The sequence below is a fragment of the Lynx canadensis genome, chromosome B4 (genome assembly GCF_007474595.2).
Source record: "Lynx canadensis isolate LIC74 chromosome B4, mLynCan4.pri.v2, whole genome shotgun sequence".
In the NCBI taxonomy this organism is placed as follows: domain Eukaryota; kingdom Metazoa; phylum Chordata; class Mammalia; order Carnivora; family Felidae; genus Lynx; species Lynx canadensis.
This window is the reverse complement of record NC_044309.1, coordinates 78274325-78294635: the sequence shown is the minus strand read 5'-3', so window position 1 is coordinate 78294635 and position 20311 is coordinate 78274325. Positions and strand designations below refer to the sequence as shown.

The 20311-nt window shown below is 55.7% G+C and overlaps 1 protein-coding gene across 1 annotated transcript; it reads left to right on the top strand.

Moving 5' to 3' along the window:
- The first annotated feature begins 12707 nt into the window (after positions 1-12707).
- LOC115519015 (keratin, type II microfibrillar, component 7C) lies at positions 12708-18928 on the top strand. The gene is made up of 9 exons (XM_030322677.1): positions 12708-13091; positions 14379-14587; positions 15648-15708; positions 15839-15934; positions 16520-16684; positions 16949-17074; positions 17328-17548; positions 18229-18260; positions 18741-18928. The coding sequence occupies exons 1-9, from the start codon at positions 12708-12710 to the stop codon at positions 18926-18928; spliced, it is 1482 nt and encodes a 493-aa protein (XP_030178537.1).
- The last annotated feature ends 1383 nt before the right edge of the window (positions 18929-20311 follow it).

Genomic DNA, 20311 nt, shown 5'->3' with positions numbered 1-20311 from the left:
CTCTACTTTGATAGCCCTCGTGGTAACTGACACAGAGTAGGTCCCTGGGAAGCACGGCTTGAATTGAATAGACTGGACCCAGGAAGGAATGGCCAGTATCTGGACAGCTTCCTCATCTGGTCCACAAATAGTGATTGAGCCTCCTGTACGCCAGGCCCGGGGGCTGTCCTGGAGGAGGCACCTCCATTCACAGGCCAGTGCTGAGGCCCCACCAGAGCGAGGCCCTAATTCACATGCCGAGGGAAATAAAGCTCGGTGGACAGAGCTCGCTCTTGAAGAACCTGGGTCTCATGGGGACCCCAGACAGAGGCAGGAAAGATCCATGGCAAGAGGGGGAAAGACAAGTGATCGTGTAAAGGGAATGCTGAGGACTGAGGAGGGCCACTCATGGCAGGTGGAATGTCGCAAGGAGGCGAGACCCGAGGCAGGTCCTAGAAGATGGCGACATGTGGCAGAGAGAATAGAAGCAGAGGTGCCAGGGACAGCCACCGCCGCAGGCCTGGTGACGAGACAAAATACCCAGTTCCTCAGGTCCTTTGCAAAACGGAGCCATCAGCCAAGACTGCTCACCCCCAGCCTCCCACCCCAATCGTACAGGATGCTTTCCCTGTGACACCCCAGAACAGCAGGATGGAAATGGGACCCAAAGGGGAAAACCCCTGCCTGCAGCCCCGACTATCATGATACCCAAACCCCCAGCAACCCAGTCCTTGGAGTAAAGCTCTCATTACAGAGAATCTCTGTGCACAAAGACCAGAACGAGGAGTCATCTTCCAGAACTCCCTCTTGGGGGAACAGGCTTGGGGAGGGGACATAAGAAAAGAGCCAAACAGAGCCAGAAAGAATGGGAACGGTCTTTCCGCACTCTCTCTCTCTCTCTCTCTCTCTCTCTCTCTCTCTCACACACACACACACACACACACACACACACCTCACACCAGGAAGACACAGAGGACAGAATCGCACTCGAGGTAAGGAGTATAAGGATGAATCCAGAGGCAGCACCGGTCTGAGATGAGGACCTGTTTCTGAATCTGGAGGACAGAGCTCCAAGGGGGAACCAAGTCTGGGGTGAGCCGGGGGAGACACCCCACAAACTGCGCTCCTGCAGAAACAACTTGCTCTAGCCTTTTGCTCCTGTGGCCCCCGAAGCACGACTCCCACGCTAACCCTAACAGGTGGGAAGGGGAGCTGAGTGTGCCAGAAGCTGAGAGAGCTCCTCCGTGGGGGGACAGGAGGACCGAGGAAAGCAAAGCAGAAACCGGATGGTCTGGAAGGGCCTGTCTCACACTGGGCCCTATTTGTTCCTTTTTTTCATTCAGCAAGGACTTATTGAGCACCTACTATGTGCCAGGCACCTTTCTATGAGCTGGGGATACCTCAGTGAATAAAATACACAAAGATGTATGTTTTCGTGGGTTCCCATTCCAGGCGGAGAGATCGACAATAAACTTAGCAAGTGAATGGATTGTATATTTGATGGTGGTAAGTGTCCTAAGAAGAAACAGAACAGGAAAGGGGGACTCTACAGAAGTGAGAGAAAGATGGGGTCCAATTTTAACAGGCTGCCCTGCTCCCCATTGAGCACAGAGTTTGAGAAGCTGAGGGGACGAGCCAGTGCCAAGACCAGAGGTGGGAACAGGCCTGGTGCGAGCAAGGAGGCCAGTGTGCTTTGAGCAGAGAGAGCGAGAGGGAGGCCCGGGCCCGTGGCAGGTTCGGGGGATACGGGGAGGGAGCTGGGGACCAGTGGGCATGTGGGTTCGGGCCTGCTCCTCACTCAGCCACGCAGCTTACCTGTGGGTGCCTGAGCTGCTTCCGGTCCCAGCACTGCGCGGGAAAAATAAAAGCAAAACTCACTTTGGTGTCTTTGGAATTGAAATTATGTGGCCCGCCTTCAAAGCGGGCCCCTCCAGAGTGTGCAGGAAGGCGTGGCAGAAAGCTTCCCACCGGTCGGGACCAGCAGCATCTCTGGTGACCCAACTACAAATGTCTGGCCTAATCTTGCTAATCTTGTGGCCGGCGTCACAGGGCACAAAGATAAGCACCTGGGACCTCTTTCTCCACATGGGCCTACGTTCTGAAGCAGGCAGAACTCCCAGGATTAGTAAATGTGTTCCTGTATTCCTGTATCGTAAAGGAAGCTCACTGTGTTAAAAAAAAAAAAAAAATGCGTAATGGCTCCAGCGATGGGGGGGGGGGGGGGGGGGGGGGCGTGCACTGAGCAGGTGGGGAGGCAGTGCACTCTGATGGGGAAGAGTACTTTGTCACTGGGATGCCTGGGTGGCTCCATCGGTTAACCGTCCGACTTTGGCTCAGGTCATGATCTCGCGGTTCGTGAGTTCAAGTCCCATGTCGGGCTCTGTGCTAACAGCTCAGAGCCTGGAGCCTGCTTTGGATTCTGTGTCTCCCTCTCTCTCTCTGCCCCTCCCCTGCTCACGCTCTGTCTCTCTCTCTCTCTCTCAAAAATAAACAAACTTAAAAAAAATTTTTTTTAATAAAAAAATAAAAACAAAAGAACTGCTCCTGCTGGGTGATAACAAAAGCTAACTGATTTTTAGTCCATTTTATTGTTGTTTTTAAATTCTCTACCAAAAAAAAAAAAAAACGCACCCCTATGGCCTCCAGCCAGGGTGGACCGGTCTCACGGCACCCCCACTCCATCCCATATATCACTGAATGTCTCAAATGCGGTAAGAGTTTATTCCTTGTTCACGGAACACTGCTGAGGGTGTAGATTTGTGGGTAGGGTGGCTTCCCCCAATATAGTTATTCAGAGACCAAGGTTCTCATAAACGTTTGTGATTCCCCATCTCGCCCAGCATATGTAGAGTGAGCCTGTGGGTGTAGGATGCTGGGTGAATCGCCAGAGGAAAACTGGGGATCTTCTATTATGGGCCCTGAAGGTACTACATACACGGTCTTTCCATTTTGTCTCCAGCTTAAGGATACTTGGATTTCTTGCTGATATCACCAACATTATGAGAGTGCCCCCCCCCTAAAAAAAATCCAGAAGGGAGGATCTCAACTTGAATCTTCTGCTATGTCCGCTCCTAAAGGAGAGTTGGCGATTCCTGGCCGGATTCTTCAGCTGGAACACCAGCAGGGTTGGGAGTGTGGGAAGCCCCCGAAAACCGAGAACGTGGCCGTGGATTGAGCCCTGTTCACAGCCCGCCCAGGCTGCCCTGCCTGGCATCCGTCTCCAGCAACAAGCCTTTCCCTAGCATCTGAATGTGTCTGAATGTGTCTGGCAAGCGGATGTTCTGTGGTTTGGGGGATAGGGGAGCAGGGTGGCCCCTGAATACCCATCTACCCCCTGGTCTGCGAGTCCTTGGTCTTAGCACATCCATTGATCCATTCATTCAGCAGTTGCTTATCAAGTGTCTGGCGGTGATGTGTTGGGCTCGATGCTGGTGCCCTTCGTCCGGGCAAAAGCCAGTCCTTGCCCAGTCTAGTGGCCCACAGCCTACCGGTCACAGTGGGAAGTCAAGCATCTATAGTACAGTGTGGTAACAGACATGGGCAAAGATACTGAGCTCCTTTTAAAGGAAACACCCCTGAACCAAGCCTTGAGTTGCCCAAAGCCAGGGGACAGTGTGTGCGAAAGTATGGAAGGACATTCAGCTGGCTGAGTGTGGCAGGAGGGCAGGGCGTCCCCTGCGGAGTGATGAGGGGGCGGCAGGAGGGAGCTCAGGCAGGACCCAGGAGCTGACGCTCACCCTGCCAGCGGCAGAGAATTTCAACTCTCGGTGGCAGGCGGGTTGGGCTGGACAGTGAGGAATGGGTAGGTGGGTGGGAGGAAGGTGACTGCATGTACAATGGGATCAACTAAGAAGGAGGGTGAAGAGCTGCTTGTGGGAACATGATAAGAGGCAGAAAATCCAGCTAGCAAGCTATCATGTGAACAAAATGAGAAATAACACGGACTGAAAGAAGACCGCGTTGGAGGGAGTGCAGAGGACGTGGAAAGGACCACAAGGTATCAGAAGAGCGTGGCAGTTTATTGGATGGGGGAGAAGCAAAAAAAAAAAAAAAAAAAGACGGAATGGCAAAGAGCAAGTGACCTGCCCATCCCTGAGCCGCAGCACCCCCGTCAGCCCTGCAGCAAGACGCCCCAATCACAGCCCTGCCTGAGCGTGTGGAGAAAATCAGATGAGACGGCCGCACAGTGCACTTAGCACAGCGGTCAGTCAGTGGTCACTCGTGCTGTCCTTTCCCCCTTGGGGACCCAAGCCAGTGTGTACTAGAAAATAGCACAGACAGGGGCGTCTGGGTGGCTCAGTCAGTGAAGAGTCCGACTTAGGCTCAGGTTGTGACCTCATGGTTTGTGGGTTCGAGCCCCGCGTCTGGCTCTGTGCTGACAGCCCAGAGCCTGGAGCCTGTTTCGGATTCTGTGTCTCCCTCTCTCTCTGCCCCTTCCCTACTCATGCTCTGTCTCTCTCTCTCTCAAAAATGAATAAACGTTAAAAAAAAATTTTTTTTAAGAAAATAGCACGTGGGGCGCCTGGGTGGCTCAGTCAGTTGAGCGGCCGACTTTGGCCCAGGTCACGATCTCACACTCCGTGAGTTCGAGCCCCGCGTCGGGCTCTGTGCTGACCGCTCAGAGCCTGGAGCCTGTTTCCGATTCTGTGTCTCCCTCTCTCTCTGACCCTCCCCCCCCCATTCATGCTCTGTCTCTCTCTGTCTCAAAAATAAATAAACGTTAAAAAAAAAATTAAAAAAAAAAAAGAAAATAGCACAGACAGTGGGATGTACCAGCATGAGGACAAACTATCCTGCACGTCACACTAGCTCCCGTGTGCAGGTCACATTAAACGTGGGTGTGAAATGTCACACTCAGTGAAACGCTACCCCAAGGAGCAGGGTCTCTGTTCGGCTGGCGGCTGTGAAAATGAAGCAGGACCTATCAAGGACACAGTGGCAGCCTCACAGCCAGGAGGCAGCCTTCCGGTTCCGTCTCCGCCTTGAGCTGGCGGTGGGGCCTGAGGACAGCCCCTTCCCCTCTCTCCGGGCCATTTCCCAGTAAAAGGAGGGGCTGAGCCATGGTCCCTATAACCCCAAACCGCTGAGTCAGCTTCACATCACGTCCGATGCACTTTACTGCAGCAGGAAAGTCGGTAACAGACTTTAGGAATATTTCCATACACACAGAAGTTTGGGGTCAAACTTCCAGTATTTGAAATTTTACCAAGAGGAACATCTCTTTCCCTCGCAATTCCAGATCAGCAGAAGGTCCTTGCCCGTGGGTCAGATCCCTGCTTCTAAGACGCTTCCAAGCTAAGTGCGAGAAGAGGACAGACAGCCCGGTGCAGAGCAAGAGTGTGGGACAGGACGAGAAGGACAGGGACGCAGTTACATCCCGGGCAGGTGGGAGATAGGAGCTGACGTCTGGGACGTGGGTCATCAGGAAAGCATGTGCATCACCAAGGAAGATGGTAGGGGACCTGGGGAGAAGAGCTTTAAGTCTCCTACACCTGATGGGGGAGGGAGACACACACAGTCTCTTCTGATTTCCAGGGTGAAGCGGCCGCTAAGAAGCTACGAGGCACATGTTCAGTAAATTAAGATATTCGGAGCCTTATTCTGAGAGGGATGGAGATCCAGCGGATTTCTCCTGTGGTCCCAGAACGGCAGCCGAGTCCCAACGCTGTGCACAAAAGGGCATTAGTCCCCCACGTTCTAAGAAGCTCCACACGGACCCGGCCACCACCCCTCACGGTCACCAGCTTACCCGGTGGAGAGTGGAGACGGAAGGGTCGGGCCTTGTCAGCACCCAGTAGCATGGAAGGCAAGGTGTGGCCACAGGTCACAAGGCAGCACAGCGTCGGGGGACCTCACTGAAAGCCACCCTTGAGCAACAGGCATGTGGGGCCACCACCCACATGGCGGCCATGGAGCCTCCCACCCCCACCAGCTGTCACCGAAGCAGAGCCCTGTGTGACAGTACCTCCTGCGACACAACACATGTTTGGAAATCTCAAAAAAGAAGGAAGCCATGAAAAGACTGTGCCCCATGAACCGAGCCATTAGAGCCATAAGAGGCTGGCCGGGTGTGGGGGAGGGGCAGGTGGTTTAGGGAAAGGGAGAGAGAGGAGGTTGGAGCAGAGCTTAAAACTGAAATTGTGGGGGCGCCTGGGTGGCTCAGTCGGTTAAGCGTCCGACTTCAGCACAGGTCACGATCTCGCCGTCCGTGAGTTCGAGCCCCGCATCGGGCTCTGGGCTGATGGCTCAGAGCCTGGAGCCTGCTTCGGATTCTGTGTCTCCCTCTCTCTCTGCCCCTCCCCCGTTCATGCTCTGTCTCTCTCGGTCTCAAAAATAAATAAACGTTAAAAAAATTTTAAAAAAAAACTGAAATTGTGCCATGACTTTAAAATGTCTTAAATTCTGGAATAAGATGAGTCTCATCATAGGAAGCGGTTGCAGACTATGAAATCTAGCCAAGACGTCTGTTCTGGGAACCATAGCTGTGTACTAAACCACCCTGAAACTCAGCAGCTTTAACAACCAACATTTGTTGGGGTGCCTGGGTGGCTCGGTCGGTTAAGCATCCGAACTTTGCCTCAGGTCATGATCTCACAGTTCGTGAGTTCAAGCCTTGCATCAGGCTCTGTGCCGACAGCTTGGAGCCTGGAGCCTGCTTTGGATTCTGTGTCTCCTTCTCTCTGTCTCTCCCCATTTCACACACACACACTCTCTCTCTCTCAAAATTTAAAAAAGTTTGTTTTACTCGTGCATCTGCAGCCTGGGCAGTGCTCGGCAGGGACAGCTCACTTTTCTGTCCCAGGGAGCTCCCGCACCCTCAGGCGGCACCTACAGATGCACGGTGTCCAGGGCAGCGGCCAGCTCTGCCCTCTGCTGCTCAAACCACACAAGAGGGAGAGCGACCGGTCACAGCCCCCTCGCTGCTTCTAGGGGGCCAGTGCTGGCCAAGACACTCCCAGGGGTGTCAGGGCTCCGGGGGCCCGAGACCCAGCCCTGTGAGGAGTGTTGAGGAAGAGGAGGCTGGTTTGGAGTGGGGGGAAAAGCGGAGGGCACACATGAGGCAGCTGAACCGGCAGGCCCTGAGTGAGGACAGGGTTGATGTCATGGGGTGCCCAAAGAGGACAATCAGTGGGCTGAAGTGACAGGGGGTTCAGCTTCGGGCCCTACTTAAAACCCACTCCCAGGGCTTTCCAACCTGCTCCATGGGACAGGGAAGCAGCTACCTGGCTTGGGGGGGGGGGGGGGAGGGGGGGGGGAGGGCACAGTGGGACATCGCCCCCTGCAGGGTTCCCCTAGTCCAACAGCTCAGAAGCCTTGCCAAGAAGGAGGACTTTCAGGAGACAAACAGGAAGAAAACTTGGCCCAGAAACACTTATAATTAGCCCTTTCCTGTCTTCTCCCTGGAGCCCATCCAGCCGCATCACACCTGCATGACGTGCGGTCCATTTCACAAACCAAAACCCTGAGCTCTGAGGCTCAGAGAAGCCCACGGGGCTGTGTGAGTCACCCACCCCACTGCTGCAGAAGCGCCTTAGAAGAGACGCGTCTGGACTGCCAGGACTGCCACACTGTTCCACTAGAGGGCGCCCTACCCTGGCGGCAGAAGTCACCCAAAGCCCCTTTCCTCCGGGAAGCCTTCCCAGGTTAATGAGCACAAAGTGTGGGGCTTCCCCGGCTCTTCTTCCCTGCCTGGATTTTTCACGCTTCCAGCAGCTTCCCTGCAAGTACTCAGCACGCCATGGTGCACCCTCCCTGGCGGCCCGCAGCCACCACCCCCATGTGTTAACTTCCTAACAGATCTGTGTGCCAGGCTTCCCTCCCCCAGTTTATCCTATGCCTTGACAGTCTTAACTCGCTCAAAATCTGCTTCCAAGACACACGTGCCCGGGCACCAAAGGCCGAGCAGAAAGCATCTGACGGTTCCTCAGCCCAGTCCCCAGGCTGGCACAGCAAAGCCATCTCCTAGGCCCTCCCCCACTTTCTTTATCTTATCTTCAGTTGCGCTTTTGGACCTCTTGGGCAGAGGGGTAAGGCTGTGGCATGCTCCTGCTCTCTGCACGGCGTCCTTGCCGGCCCACAGAAGCCCCTCTCGGTTTTGTTCACCTCTTCCCTTCGTTCTGTACCCACCCCACCCCCTCCGTCCCTCTCCACATCACAGGCAATGCGTGTGATGCCCTCACAAACATGCTCACGACTGGAAAGGAAGCAGCAGCACATTCAGAGTGTGTCTGTTTGATCTACCGGAGCAGAATGGTTTTGACATGTTCTAACTCAACCCTGTGTGGTCTGTAAGTACGTCCACTTCTAACTGCCTTAATCTGCCTTTACCCGCTGTCCCCATCACTGTCCAGTCTATCATCCAGCTTGGCCCAGCTTCCTTGTGCTGCACACAAGGCCACTGCTCCTCTCGTCTTATTATTTCTGTAGTTTATCAGTTGATTTTGTTTGGTTTTCTTTTTTTTTTTTTAATTTTTTTAATGTTTATTTATTTTTGAGAGACAGAGAGACAGAGACAGAACGCAAGCAGGGGAGGGGCAGAGAGAGAGGGAGACACAGAATCCGAAGCAGGCTCCAGGCTCCGAGCTGTCAGCACAGAGCCCGACGCGGGGCTCGAACCCACAAACCATGAGATCATGACCTGAGCCGAAGTCAGACGCTTAACCCACTGAGCCACCCAGGCGCCCCTTGTTTTCCCTGTAGCTGTGCAAACAATGCCAGTTCTCCTCTCATGCTGACACATATTTACTTTCTTGGCCAGGAACTCCAGTACGTTAAGCACGGCCTTGAGAGTAGGCATTCTTGCCCTGCCCCCAGTCTTACGGGAGTGTGCCTGAAGTTCATCCTTCAGCGTGACACCCTCCAAGCTCTCCCCGTATTCATCCGCTGCCCTGACCTTTCCCATAGCCTCCTTGGTTGCACCAGCTCACGGAGAGCTCCTCCCTGGGCCGCTGAGACAAGACACACTCTGTCAATCGACCATCCTTCGTGCACTGACCCGAAAAACTACTCTAAGTACTGTCCATGTAACTTGTGCCCGCTTACAAACCTACCTGACCAAGCAGTCAGCTCCTTAGGACAGGGATGTATATTAAACTCCTCTTTCTACCCTCAGGTACGTAGTACGTGTTTAATAAACACCTGTGGAGCACATAAGGGTGCCACGCTTCGTCAGCTCCAGCTCACGGGCCGGTGTGTTGTGAGTTCAAGGCCAGAAGACAAAACTGGAGGCAGCGAGGTCGGAGAACCAAGGCACAGGAGATCCCCCACGCCGGGTAGGAGGCGGGTGCACGCTCAGCCCCAGTGTCCCGTGTGCCGTCACACGCACCACTTCGTTGCGACTTCACAAGGCCCGGGAGGTCCATATTCCTAAAGAAATTGGCGGCTACGTGCATGAAGATATACCTTACACGTGTTCATCACAGTGTTGTTTATCAAAACTCCATTAAGGGGAGGGGCGCCTGGGTGGCTCAGTCGGTGGAGCGCCCGACTTCGGCTCAGGTCATGATCTCACAGTCTGTGGGTTCGAGCCCCGCGTCGGGCTCACTGCTGCCAGCACGGAGCCTGCTTCAGATCCTCTGTCCCCCTCGCTCTCTGCCCCTCCCTTGCTCATGTTCCCCCACTCTCTCTCTCTCTCAAAAATAAATAAAACATTTTTTTTTTAAAAAGCCATTAAGAAGATACAAAAATGAAAAGGCCCACTGATATGAAGGCAACAAGAAATGCCAACAGAACCAGTGGGCCAGACAGGCAGGTGACCGCCAGAAAACCCCAGTTATAAATAAGGACAAGCGGTTCTTACAATCCCAGGGAGGGAGGGAGGCCGGAATCAAAGGTCCAGAAGGACAGGGCAAGCAGTCACTCCGGGCAGCAGGGACCAGTCAGCCCCCAGGCCGACCCAGGCCAGCTGTGTGGGGAGCAGGCTCAGGGCACAGGCCTGGGTGACCCAACCAGCCTGGGGCTCGACCAGAGCCTTTATAGCCCACGGTTAGGGCCTGGAGCCCAGGTGGACGGAAGCAACCTACTGGGCTGCTGTCCCTTTGTCGGCTTCCTGTCTAAGTCTGTTTTCAAGGGCTCACCCAGTTCGCAATTCTCTTTGTTCTCAGCCATTTACAAATAGGTGCTCTGATTAAAGCTTTCTGATGTGGCCGTGACTGCCTTGTAAAGCTGTTGGGCTGTTTTCTGCTTACCAAGAATGGTACTTCACAGCCGGTATAGACTATGCCTTGCAAGGGCCTGCTTAACCAAGACCAGTCACCTTGTTAGTATGGGGTGAAGGTGCAGGTGGCGCCTCCCACCTCCAGGCACCCATTTAATCCCTCCCAGCCGGGCATGGATCTCCGTTCATATTTTACCAGTAAGGAAACTGGGGAACCATTACTTGCCCGGGGTCACAAAGCTAGTCAGAGGTAGAGCCGGGCTTCAAACCATGCCTTTCTATCTCCAGAGTCCACACTGCCATCATCTCCAGTCAGGACAGGGGTCTGGGCTCACTCATGGCTCCCCCAGCCCAAGGAAGTGGGTGTGTCTACACAGAGACCCTCAGTGAAGCGTGCAACTCGACACCAGCCCAGTGGGTTGTAACAGATGGCATGGGTCAGAGCGCAGAGGTGCAATCACCAGCACGGCAACAGAGAGTGCTTCCTGCGAGATTCAGCGCCTTGCCTCCCTCAGCGTTTTACCAAGAATTAAATCCCATGTAATCCTTGGGCATTTGAGACAAGAGGAGCGAAAGAGCTGGTCCTTCCTCGGATGTCTGGTAGATGTGTAACCCAGCCAACACTCAGCATGAAAGTACCCGCCGGCCACGCCTCCCACAGAAGCGCTCCAAAATCCCACCACCGGCCACTCGGCTCCTCCCCAGGCCTTGCCTTCTTGGGTGTCTCTCACCCCAGAAGCCCCTACCCCACAGCCCATACCCGCAGAGCTCCCACTCCACACGCGAGAGTCTACGAAAATTTTTCCATAGGGCCCAAGAGGAGGGGCTGGAAGTAGGATACGTTAAGATGTTACCCTGCCCCTGACAGATTTCCATAGCACCATCACCTGCCTTCCCAGAAAAGACGGGCCTTCCTTTACCCTGGGACATAAGTGACCCACCTGCCCTGAGAGGACTAAGGAGGGCAATAGGTGAGGCCCTTTTGCATAGAGGGCTATTTTTAGCCCAGCCTGGGTCAGCATGTGCTTGTGGCTGGTCGGTAAACAGGTCCATCAAAGGAGCCATGCTCAAGTACAAAGGCAGTCAAGAATCTTGCTCTTGGAAGGGTTTATGAGCTCAGATCCACAGGTTTGAGGAACCTCCTGGCTTGGTCCCACTGTCCACCCACCAAAGCCATCAGTGGTCCTAGCCCAAAGCGTTGAGGGGGAAAATCATGAGAAATTGGCCATTGGGACGGCCACATGAGCCCCTCACTTCCTCTCATGGGGTGAGTCCTCGGAGGAGAGGAAGTGATGCCATTTCAGGACGCTGGTGACCTCCCTCCCCCCATCTCCAGCACCTTTCATCCTTCCTGGTGGGGGCTTACCCACCAGTATTCATCATTCAGCTTCCCTGCTGACAACCTAAAGCGTCCCCAGAGCCCCGTATCAGATCCCAACTCAGTCTAAGCATCTCAGGACCTTCTCTCCACCTTTGGCTTCTCCTCCTCCCCCACTGGCCAACTGTTGCCACCCCTGTGCGCATGCCGCCCTCTCCCACCTCCAAATACCTCAGGCCTCTGCTGGATTCCCAGGACCTAGCAGGTGCACGGTTGGCACACATAAGAATTTTCTGAATGAATGAGAGAGTGCATGATTACACAGTCTAGCCTCCAAATCTGAGCCAGACTCCTTTCTCATCTCCTCCCAACCCTGCCCCCACCGCACCCCAGTCCTGCTTCAACCCACCTCCAAGTGGTCTTCCCTGATCAATCTCTATAGCTCTGGGTAATTCTACACTCCTACTCCTGCCCCCTAATCCCCCAGCAACAAGACCCAGAACTCCGAAGAACAGCCCCGGTTCTCTCGTGAACTCTCTGACTCAGTTTCTCCCATGTCCCAGCTGGTGTCTGGTGGCCCATCTTCCTGGGAATACCCAAAGTGCAGAGACCACGCTCCCTCCCAAACCTGTACCCCCACTGCCCTCCCTGACTAGGCTCTGGGTAGGAACAGGTCGGGAGAGACTGATATCGACAGTGGAGAAAGGGACACGCTTTGGAGAGACAGAAGAACGCAAAGGAGCCTCCTAGAACAAGAAGTTGTTTGGGACACAGCCCGCTCCTTGGAGCAGGCTAGCCATCCACCCTGAGGCCAGGTCATAGGTCCGAGGCCCATAGCCCAGCGATGACCCTTCCAGAAACGAGAGCAGGCTCCACCCCAGGTCCCTGCACCCATTCCCCGTAGTCAGAGCGTCGAGTCCAACTGATGCTTCCAGGACCCCTTCCCTTTCTCCGCTTCCAGTAGCAATGGGAGGGGGAGAGGCCATGAGGAAGCTTGTTAATAGCTTTGAAGATGAAACAGGCCTGTGGCTGTGGATTGTTGACACAGCTACACTGAAGAGGCAAGCCTGGTTGGCTCTTAAGAGGCCGGGGTGATGCCAAGCCAATAAAACGCAGCTATTGTCTCTTTGCTGCCCCTTTTAATGCCAGCTGCCCCTGGCGCATAAAAGGGCCTGCCACAGCCCAGGGAGCACAAGCCTTTGGCTCTGTCCTCTGCCAGCTTCTCCACTGCTCCCACACCTTCCTATCTCCAACATGACCTGTGGCTTCAGCTCCGTGGGCTGCGGATTCGGTCCCAGGAACTTCAGCTGCATGTCGGCCTGCGGGCCCCGGCCCGGCCGCTGCTGCATCACCGCCGCCCCCTACCGCGGCGTCTCCTGCTACCGCGGCCTCACCGGCGGCTTCGGAAGCCACAGCGTCTGCGGCGGCTTCCGCGCCGGCTCCTGCGGCCGCACCTTCGGCTACCGCTCCGGCGGCGTGTGCGGGCCCAGCCCGCCCTGCATCACCAGCGTGTCGGTCAACGAGAGCCTCCTCACGCCCCTCAACCTGGAGATCGACCCCAATGCGCAGTGCGTGAAGCACGAGGAGAAGGAGCAGATCAAGTGTCTCAACAGCAGGTTCGCTGCCTTCATCGACAAGGTGGGTGTCCTTGATCACACCGTCCCTGAACCCGAACCATGGTCAGGACTCCAGCGGGGCACTGAGGAGGGAGTCCGAGGCAGGCCTTTGCCCAGAGAAATCCCCAGCCAAGTCCAAAAGGGGAAGCAGTCACACCCCTAGGACACAGACAGAAAGACTAGATAAACCAGAGTGGTTTATCCAAGCCTTGGGGCTCAGGATCCAGGGGTGAACAACAATCCCCACTCTGTGGGCCTTATAGGGGGGCAAGCAGTATATGGTCTGGACGCAGTTGAACCCATCAGCAGATGTCAGTGTTCGGCTCAAGTCTGCAGCCATCTTCCCCATGAGGGGACGAGGGAGAACTCTCCAACTAGAAAGCAGTTCTGGGGCTGGGGAGGGCTCTCCGGAGCCAGGCTGGAAAGAAGTCACTCTACAGAGATGCTCACCAGGAAGCACCCAAAAAGTCTGGAACTGCTACCAACACGAAACACCAAGGACAGTACCGGAAAGGACTTAGCAGGGTTGTAGCAGTCTTGAGACAAAGGGATCTGAATGAGGAAATGGACCGGCCGGGCCAGCCTCATGGCAGGGAGATGGAGGTGAAATTTACCCGAGGCCCAATAGTCTGATTATTCTAGAGGGAGAAGAGCCCTCTGTGGGGCAGAGTTTTGAGTCTTTCCTCTGCCATTGTGACGTCTCAGGCAGTCAGGTAACAACCCTGGGCCTTCAGTTCTGCACCTGTAAAACGGGAGGGTTGGAGTACAGAGCAGGCCTGCCCTCAAATCCCGGGTGACTATCATTCTAATGGCCTTGTTGTTGTAAGGTTTCAATGATTGGCACATACTTTATTTTTCAACTTCTGCAGGCAGCCTTTCTAAAAAGGCCAGCCTGACCATCTGCATGCCGACAACCACAGCTGCCCTGTGTAGTAGCTGTCCGGCCTGCAGGTGCCCAGGCTCACTAAGCCCTTTAGTGAAGTGAGCATTAGCCTCCCACTCCGCAAAGAGGTTAGCTGCTGGGTCCGAGGACACGTGACTAACAAGCAGCCGCAGAGTCTGGGCTCGGCATAGTTTAGCACATTCCGTGGCAGCCCGTAATGGCCCAGGAAAGACGGAAGCGGGCTCTCAGGAAGGACTTCCAGACAAGCTGATGAAGCCCTGGTGTGGTTTTGACATTACACCGGCCGGGGAGGACTCTGGGTCTGAGAGTTGGGGGCCTGCAGGTCCTGGTGCTGGGATCCCCGCCTCTTGCCCCCCACCCCCATCCTGTAAGAAGAAATTCTCAGGCTCTGCCTCTGGGCGGCAGGTGCGCTTCCTGGAGCAACAGAACAAGCTTCTGGAGACCAAGTGGCAGTTCTACCAGAACCGCAAGTGCTGCGAGAGCAACCTGGAGCCCCTGTTCGAGGGCTACATCGAGACGCTGAGGCGGGAGGCCGAGTGCGTGGAGGCCGACAGCGGGAGGCTGGCCTCGGAGCTCAACCACGTGCAGGAGGTGCTGGAGGGCTACAAGAAGAAGTGAGTGCTGGAAGGTGCTGGCTCAGGAAAGGGCTTGAAGGAAGCTCCCAGCGCAGGGAGCAGTGTCTGGGTCTGTGGCTGGGACTCTGCCTGAGGATGGGGAAGAATCTGTACTCTGTCCTTCCTGGAGGCACATGGGGCCTGCGGGTGGGTCCTGGCCCGCTGGGAGATGGAGTTCACCTGGCCTTCCCATCTGCAGGTCAGGGAAGTGATATTTTCTCCCTTTCTCCATCCACCAGACACTTCTCTTATGACCCCAGAAAAATTAACAGCCCCGGTGCCTTTGAATCTAGCCTTCAAGGTCCCGGACGTTGCTTCTCAAGTTTACTCCTTGACTCAACCAGCATTTTCTGAGTGCCTACCAGGTGCCAGGCAGACACCGAGAAGGGTGCAGGCAATCCAGGGGCAAGGCGTGGACACAGTGCCTGTCCTCGTGGGGCCTGCAGTCTGCTGGGAAGCAGGTCTGATCCGGTCACGGCACAGGCCATCTGTCATAAAGTGTGACACAGGATACGGAGGGTGCACACTGGGTGCTATAGGATGCTGGTTTCCAAGGGTGGCTAGTAGCACTCTCAGCCATGAACTTGCCAGACCGCCACACTCCCTGCCTCTGGCTCGGAGCTGGCCTTGCCCACAGAGCAGGAGGAAGTGGCAGGCTTGACTGGTACTGGCTGAGCCCAGGAGGGGGAATGACTGAGAGGGGTTCCCATTATCTATAGCAAAGCCAGGGGCAGAAGAAAGGAAAATGGAGCCCTGGGTGAAAAAAATACTCCCCCACCCTCTGCACACACACTCATGCACGTGCGCACACACCAAGCTTCCAGATCCTGCCCTCCCCCCCCATCCCCACCGAAAAGATCAGAGGTGATGTGAGCATGGGCACTTCAGTTCTCCAGTGTATCTCAGCAGGCCTGGACAGGCAGCCTGACTTCTTCTTGGTCCTGCCCCACGTCTTCTGGAGGCGGAGGGACGAGCAGGGAGAGGGTCTAGGAATCAGACGTGCTTCATGGCCAAGTTGAGAGCTGCTCAGGCAGCGTCCTGTTCTTCCCTCCCACCTCAGGTATGAAGAAGAGGTAGCACTTCGGGCCACAGCGGAGAACGAGTTTGTGGCTCTAAAGAAGGTGAGTGTCAGAAGCCCAGCCCCACCCTGAGTCCCTGGCTGCCCCATCCTCACCGCCCCGCCACATTGCCGCCAAGCCCTCAGAGCGCCCTGAGGACAGCTGGCCTCACAGCCCCTTGAACCCCACACAGGAGGTGGACTGCGCTTACCTCCGCAAGTCAGACCTGGAGGCCAACTCGGAGGCCCTGATCCAGGAGATCGACTTCCTGAGACGCCTGTACGAGGAGGTGAGGGAGCTCTCAGCCGTGGTGGGCATGCCCAACCCCCTGCCCAGCCCCCCAGAGGCCTGCTGACTTGGAAACCCAGGCTTGAGGCTGGAAGGTTGCAGGGAAGCAAGGAGAGGGAAGAAGGGAGGCAGAGGAATGGAGAAATAAAGGGGACGGGATTAGTAAGGGGCAAGAGAGGGCAATCCCCAGGCCAGCCCACACAAAGCATCCCACAGCCTCAAGCTGTTTTCTCTGGCAACCAATAGCCTTCTTTTATAGACTTGGCCCAGCAGAATGTGAATGGGGCCTGACACAGGGTCTGGGCCCTGGGAAGCATCCACAGCATTCTGGCGGAGCGGGAAGCAGCCCAGGCTCACAGGGGCCTAAATGTCCCTGAAGCAAGCATTTGAAAAGTGGTTGCATCTTCCTCTAAAAGGAATTTCCTAACTGTACATAAAGTCCTACAATTTCATCAGAGGATTATCAGCTCCGCATAGGAGACTTTGGCTCCAAATAGGTCAAAGAAAGTACAGGCATCAGCATCAGCGAGTGACAAAAGGCACAGGTAACTTGCTTCTGCTTCTTCCCCCACTCCTCCCCCCGCAGGAGATCCGTGTTCTCCACGCCCACATCTCAGACACCTCGGTCATCGTCAAGATGGACAACAGCCGGGACCTGAACATGGACTGCATTGTGGCCGAGATCAAGGCTCAGTACGACGACATCGCCAGCCGCAGCCGGGCTGAGGCCGAGTCCTGGTACCGCAGCAAGGTGAGGGGCACAGCACACCTGTCTCTTAGACATGGCAGCACGAGGGAAGCCAAGTATTTATTAAGAAGGCCTCTTCTGTATGGGGTTTCTGATCCCTAGGGATGGTGACAGAAGGGCAGAGAGCTCTTAGGTTATAGTTGTTGGGCAGGGCTGCCATGTATAGTTGCACAGGCTGAGCACTGTACAACCTCCCAACCATCTGTGGTGTCTGAATGGGTGGGAACCTCCATCCTGAGCCTCAGGAGCACCTCTGCTTTCCCCCAGTGCGAGGAGATGAAGGCCACGGTGATCCGGCACGGGGAGACCCTGCGCCGCACCAAGGAGGAGATCAACGAGCTGAACCGCATGATCCAGAGGCTGACCGCCGAGGTCGAGAATGCCAAGTGTCAGGTATGGGTCGCCTGGGGCCTCCCCAGGGCCACACAGGCAGTGTGTGCCCCGACTGGCTCTCACCATTCATGATCCAGCCCATTTGCATGACTCATGTCCCTGATTGTGGTCCCTCAGGGGGACTCCGTTAATGAAGGGGAGAGGCCTGTTCTTGGGGTGTCCCCAGCTGGGGGAGGGGAGAGACTGGACACATGAGGGAAATGGACCGAGACACCCAGGACCATAACCCACTTTGTTCTCTCCTGGGCCCCAGAACACCAAGCTGGAGACCGCGGTGACCCAGTCTGAGCAGCAGGGCGAGGCGGCCCTGAGCGACGCCCGCTGCAAGCTGGCCGAGCTGGAGGCCGCCCTGCAGAAGGCCAAGCAGGACATGGCCTGCCTGGTCAAGGAGTACCAGGAGGTGATGAACTCCAAGCTGGGCCTGGACATTGAGATCGCCACCTACAGGCGGCTGCTGGAGGGCGAGGAGCAGAGGTGAGGCCCAACCCAGCTGCCCCAGGAATTACACTTGCCTAGATCTGCCCACCTTTGATTCCTCCGTATCCCAGTCTCTGTCCCAAGAACTGACCCCAAGCTAGACTCTGGGGTCTTGGAATCCCAGGTTTCAAAGGACTGTATCTTGGACATAGCATCCAGAGAGAAAAATGAAGGTCAAGTGTCACTGTGAGGTCTAGAGTCCCAGAGAACCCAGGTCCAGAACCAAGATACCCACTCTCTCAGTTTAGAACATCCTCAAATTTTTCCATCCTCAAGTCTTTCAAGATCCACTCACTGCCTGGTTTCTAGGAGGTTACCTTGCCCAAGGGTGGAGTTGCAGGCCAAAGTGTGACACTGGCCTCATGCGACTGCCCAAGAGAACCTTCCCTTTCCTGAAGCTGGACCCATCCAAGTATGCCATGTATGGTTGTACAGGCTATGCACTGCACAAAGGCAGCCACCTGAAGAGCAAATAAGAGCTGAAATCCAGCCCATGCTCTGCTTGCCAAATAGTGTGGCCTGGCATTGCTGAAACTGCTAGAAAGATACTTTTTAAAAGGTATACAAGGGCATAAATATAGACCAAAAATAGACCTGAGATGATCCCTTCCAGCCTAGAGGAAATTTGAGGATCTCATCCTGACTTTTCTTTCCTTTCTTACCTTTTCTCCACTCAGGCTGTGTGAAGGTGTTGGAGCTGTGAATGTCTGTAAGTATCTTGAGCCCTGAAAAGGAAAATTTCCTGTTGGCAACAAGAATTCTCTGGCTATGAGCGTGTAGAAACACTGCGGGGAGCGTTTCCATTAATTCCCTCAGTAAATGGTAGTAGGTTGGTCATGCAGCAGGAGCGGCTAAGGTTAGCCTGAAGGAAGAACTGGCCAGCATACATGGGGTAGGGGAATAACAGGTCACTGCAGAACGGAACCTGAGATGTCACTCAATACAACCGCCACCTTGTATAGGTGAGGAAGCCGAGGACCAGAAAAAGGAAGGGACTTGCCCAAGGTCGCAAAGCAGAACGAGTCTCAGAACCCCGGGCTCCTGGCTCTCTGACGAAGGTTCCTTCCATGCAGCTGAAGGCCCTTTGTGTCCTTCCCTTGAGGGTTAGGCAGATCAGAGAGGCCGAAGGAAGGTGGCCACATGGGGTGGCCACCAGCAAGACCTCCCGACTGTGCCCTTGTGTCCACAGGCGTCAGCAGCTCCCGGGGCGGGGTCGTCTGCGGGGACCTCTGCGTGTCCGGCTCCCGGCCTGTGACCGGCAGCGCGTGCAACGCCCCCTGCAGCGGGAACCTGGCGGTGAGCACCGGAATGTGCGCGCCCTGCGGCCAGCTCAACACCACCTGTGGAGGGGGTTCCTGCGGGCTGGGGAGGTGTTAGGCAGCCCCAAGAGAGAGCCAGAGAAGCCCGTCCTGCCTGCCAGATGTGCCCCTGCCTCCACCTCCAGCTGAGAACAGCGGTGCCTCGGTAGCTCTTCCCCTCGTGTTCTGAGAATACACCATGCGGCTCTTTCCCATCAGCCACTCCTCTGCTCGTCTTGTCCTACTGGAGGGGGCTGCTGCCTGGGAATGGACCCTTCCCTTCCGCTGTGTTGGCCTCTGGCCCCTCCCAGGGAGAAGGGCTCTCCTTCCCTGGCAGGAGCACTGCTGGAGGCCTCCCCTGCCTCTCTGGTCTCTTGTCTCCTGTTTTTCCCAATAAACTGGAGGACCTGCTTTCTGTGCTGTGGTATCTTGCTTTCTTGGCCTGAGCCCACGTCCACCAACCGGTGAGCGCCCCGGCCCCAAGGGTCTGTGAAGACTGGGGCAGATCTGAGCTGTCTCAGGGCCTGGACACCTGCAGGGCCCGTCCCCAGACAGTGGCATCTTCCCCTGGCCAGGTAGTTTGGGACTTCTTCTTCTGACTGGTTCTGAAGGGAACCAAAGGAGGTCATGGTGTCGACTGGAAGACAGTTGGGGCAGTTGGTTCTAGCGTCCTTCCCCCTCACATACACCCCACTTTCTTGGTACACCCTCACTCTCTCCCCTCCCCACCACCACCACCACCCACCCACACAGCACAGCAGCAACCACCTCAGGTGGCCGCCCTGTGTCAGTTTGGACCCCACCCCACCCCATTCCCACTGCTGCCCATCAAACAAGGGGAGATAAGACCCCTGACACCCACCTCTTGCCCATCCTTCCCACACACCCCCCCATACACACACCTCTTCAGCACCTGGGACAGCCTCCTCAAAAGCCCCGTAGCTGGTAAGAGCATACCATCTACTCGTTTCCTCGGCTCCCCTCCACACTACCTCATCCTCAGATACCTCAGAGCTTCAATCCTAAGGCTGAGAGGGCTCCTCTGCCCCCCGAATGGCCTGATCTCTCCTGTTCTCCATTCAGGAAGAGTGGAGGAGTTCTCAGGAGGAAAAGCTTGAGAGTCCTCTAACCTCATTCAGGAAGAGCCAGGCCTGGAATAGCCTTCCTCAGACCCCACCCCTCCCGTGCAGTCTACTTCCTTCTCACTGACCCTCTTCATTTGTCCCTTTGCCCCAGCTGTCCCCAGCCCCCATGCTGGCCACTCTTCCTCCAGGCCCTGCTCCTTCCCACCCATCTCCTCAAGCTGTCCTACGAGGACCCGCTACCTTCCCTCACTCCCTCCTGGAATCCCTGGGGCCCTCTCGGTTCCTCACCCAAGCCCCCTAGGTTCCCTGTGGCCCTCTGTCCCTCCCCATTCCTGAGCCCTGAGTCTCGGGCCTTCCACTACCTTCTTCTGCCTGTT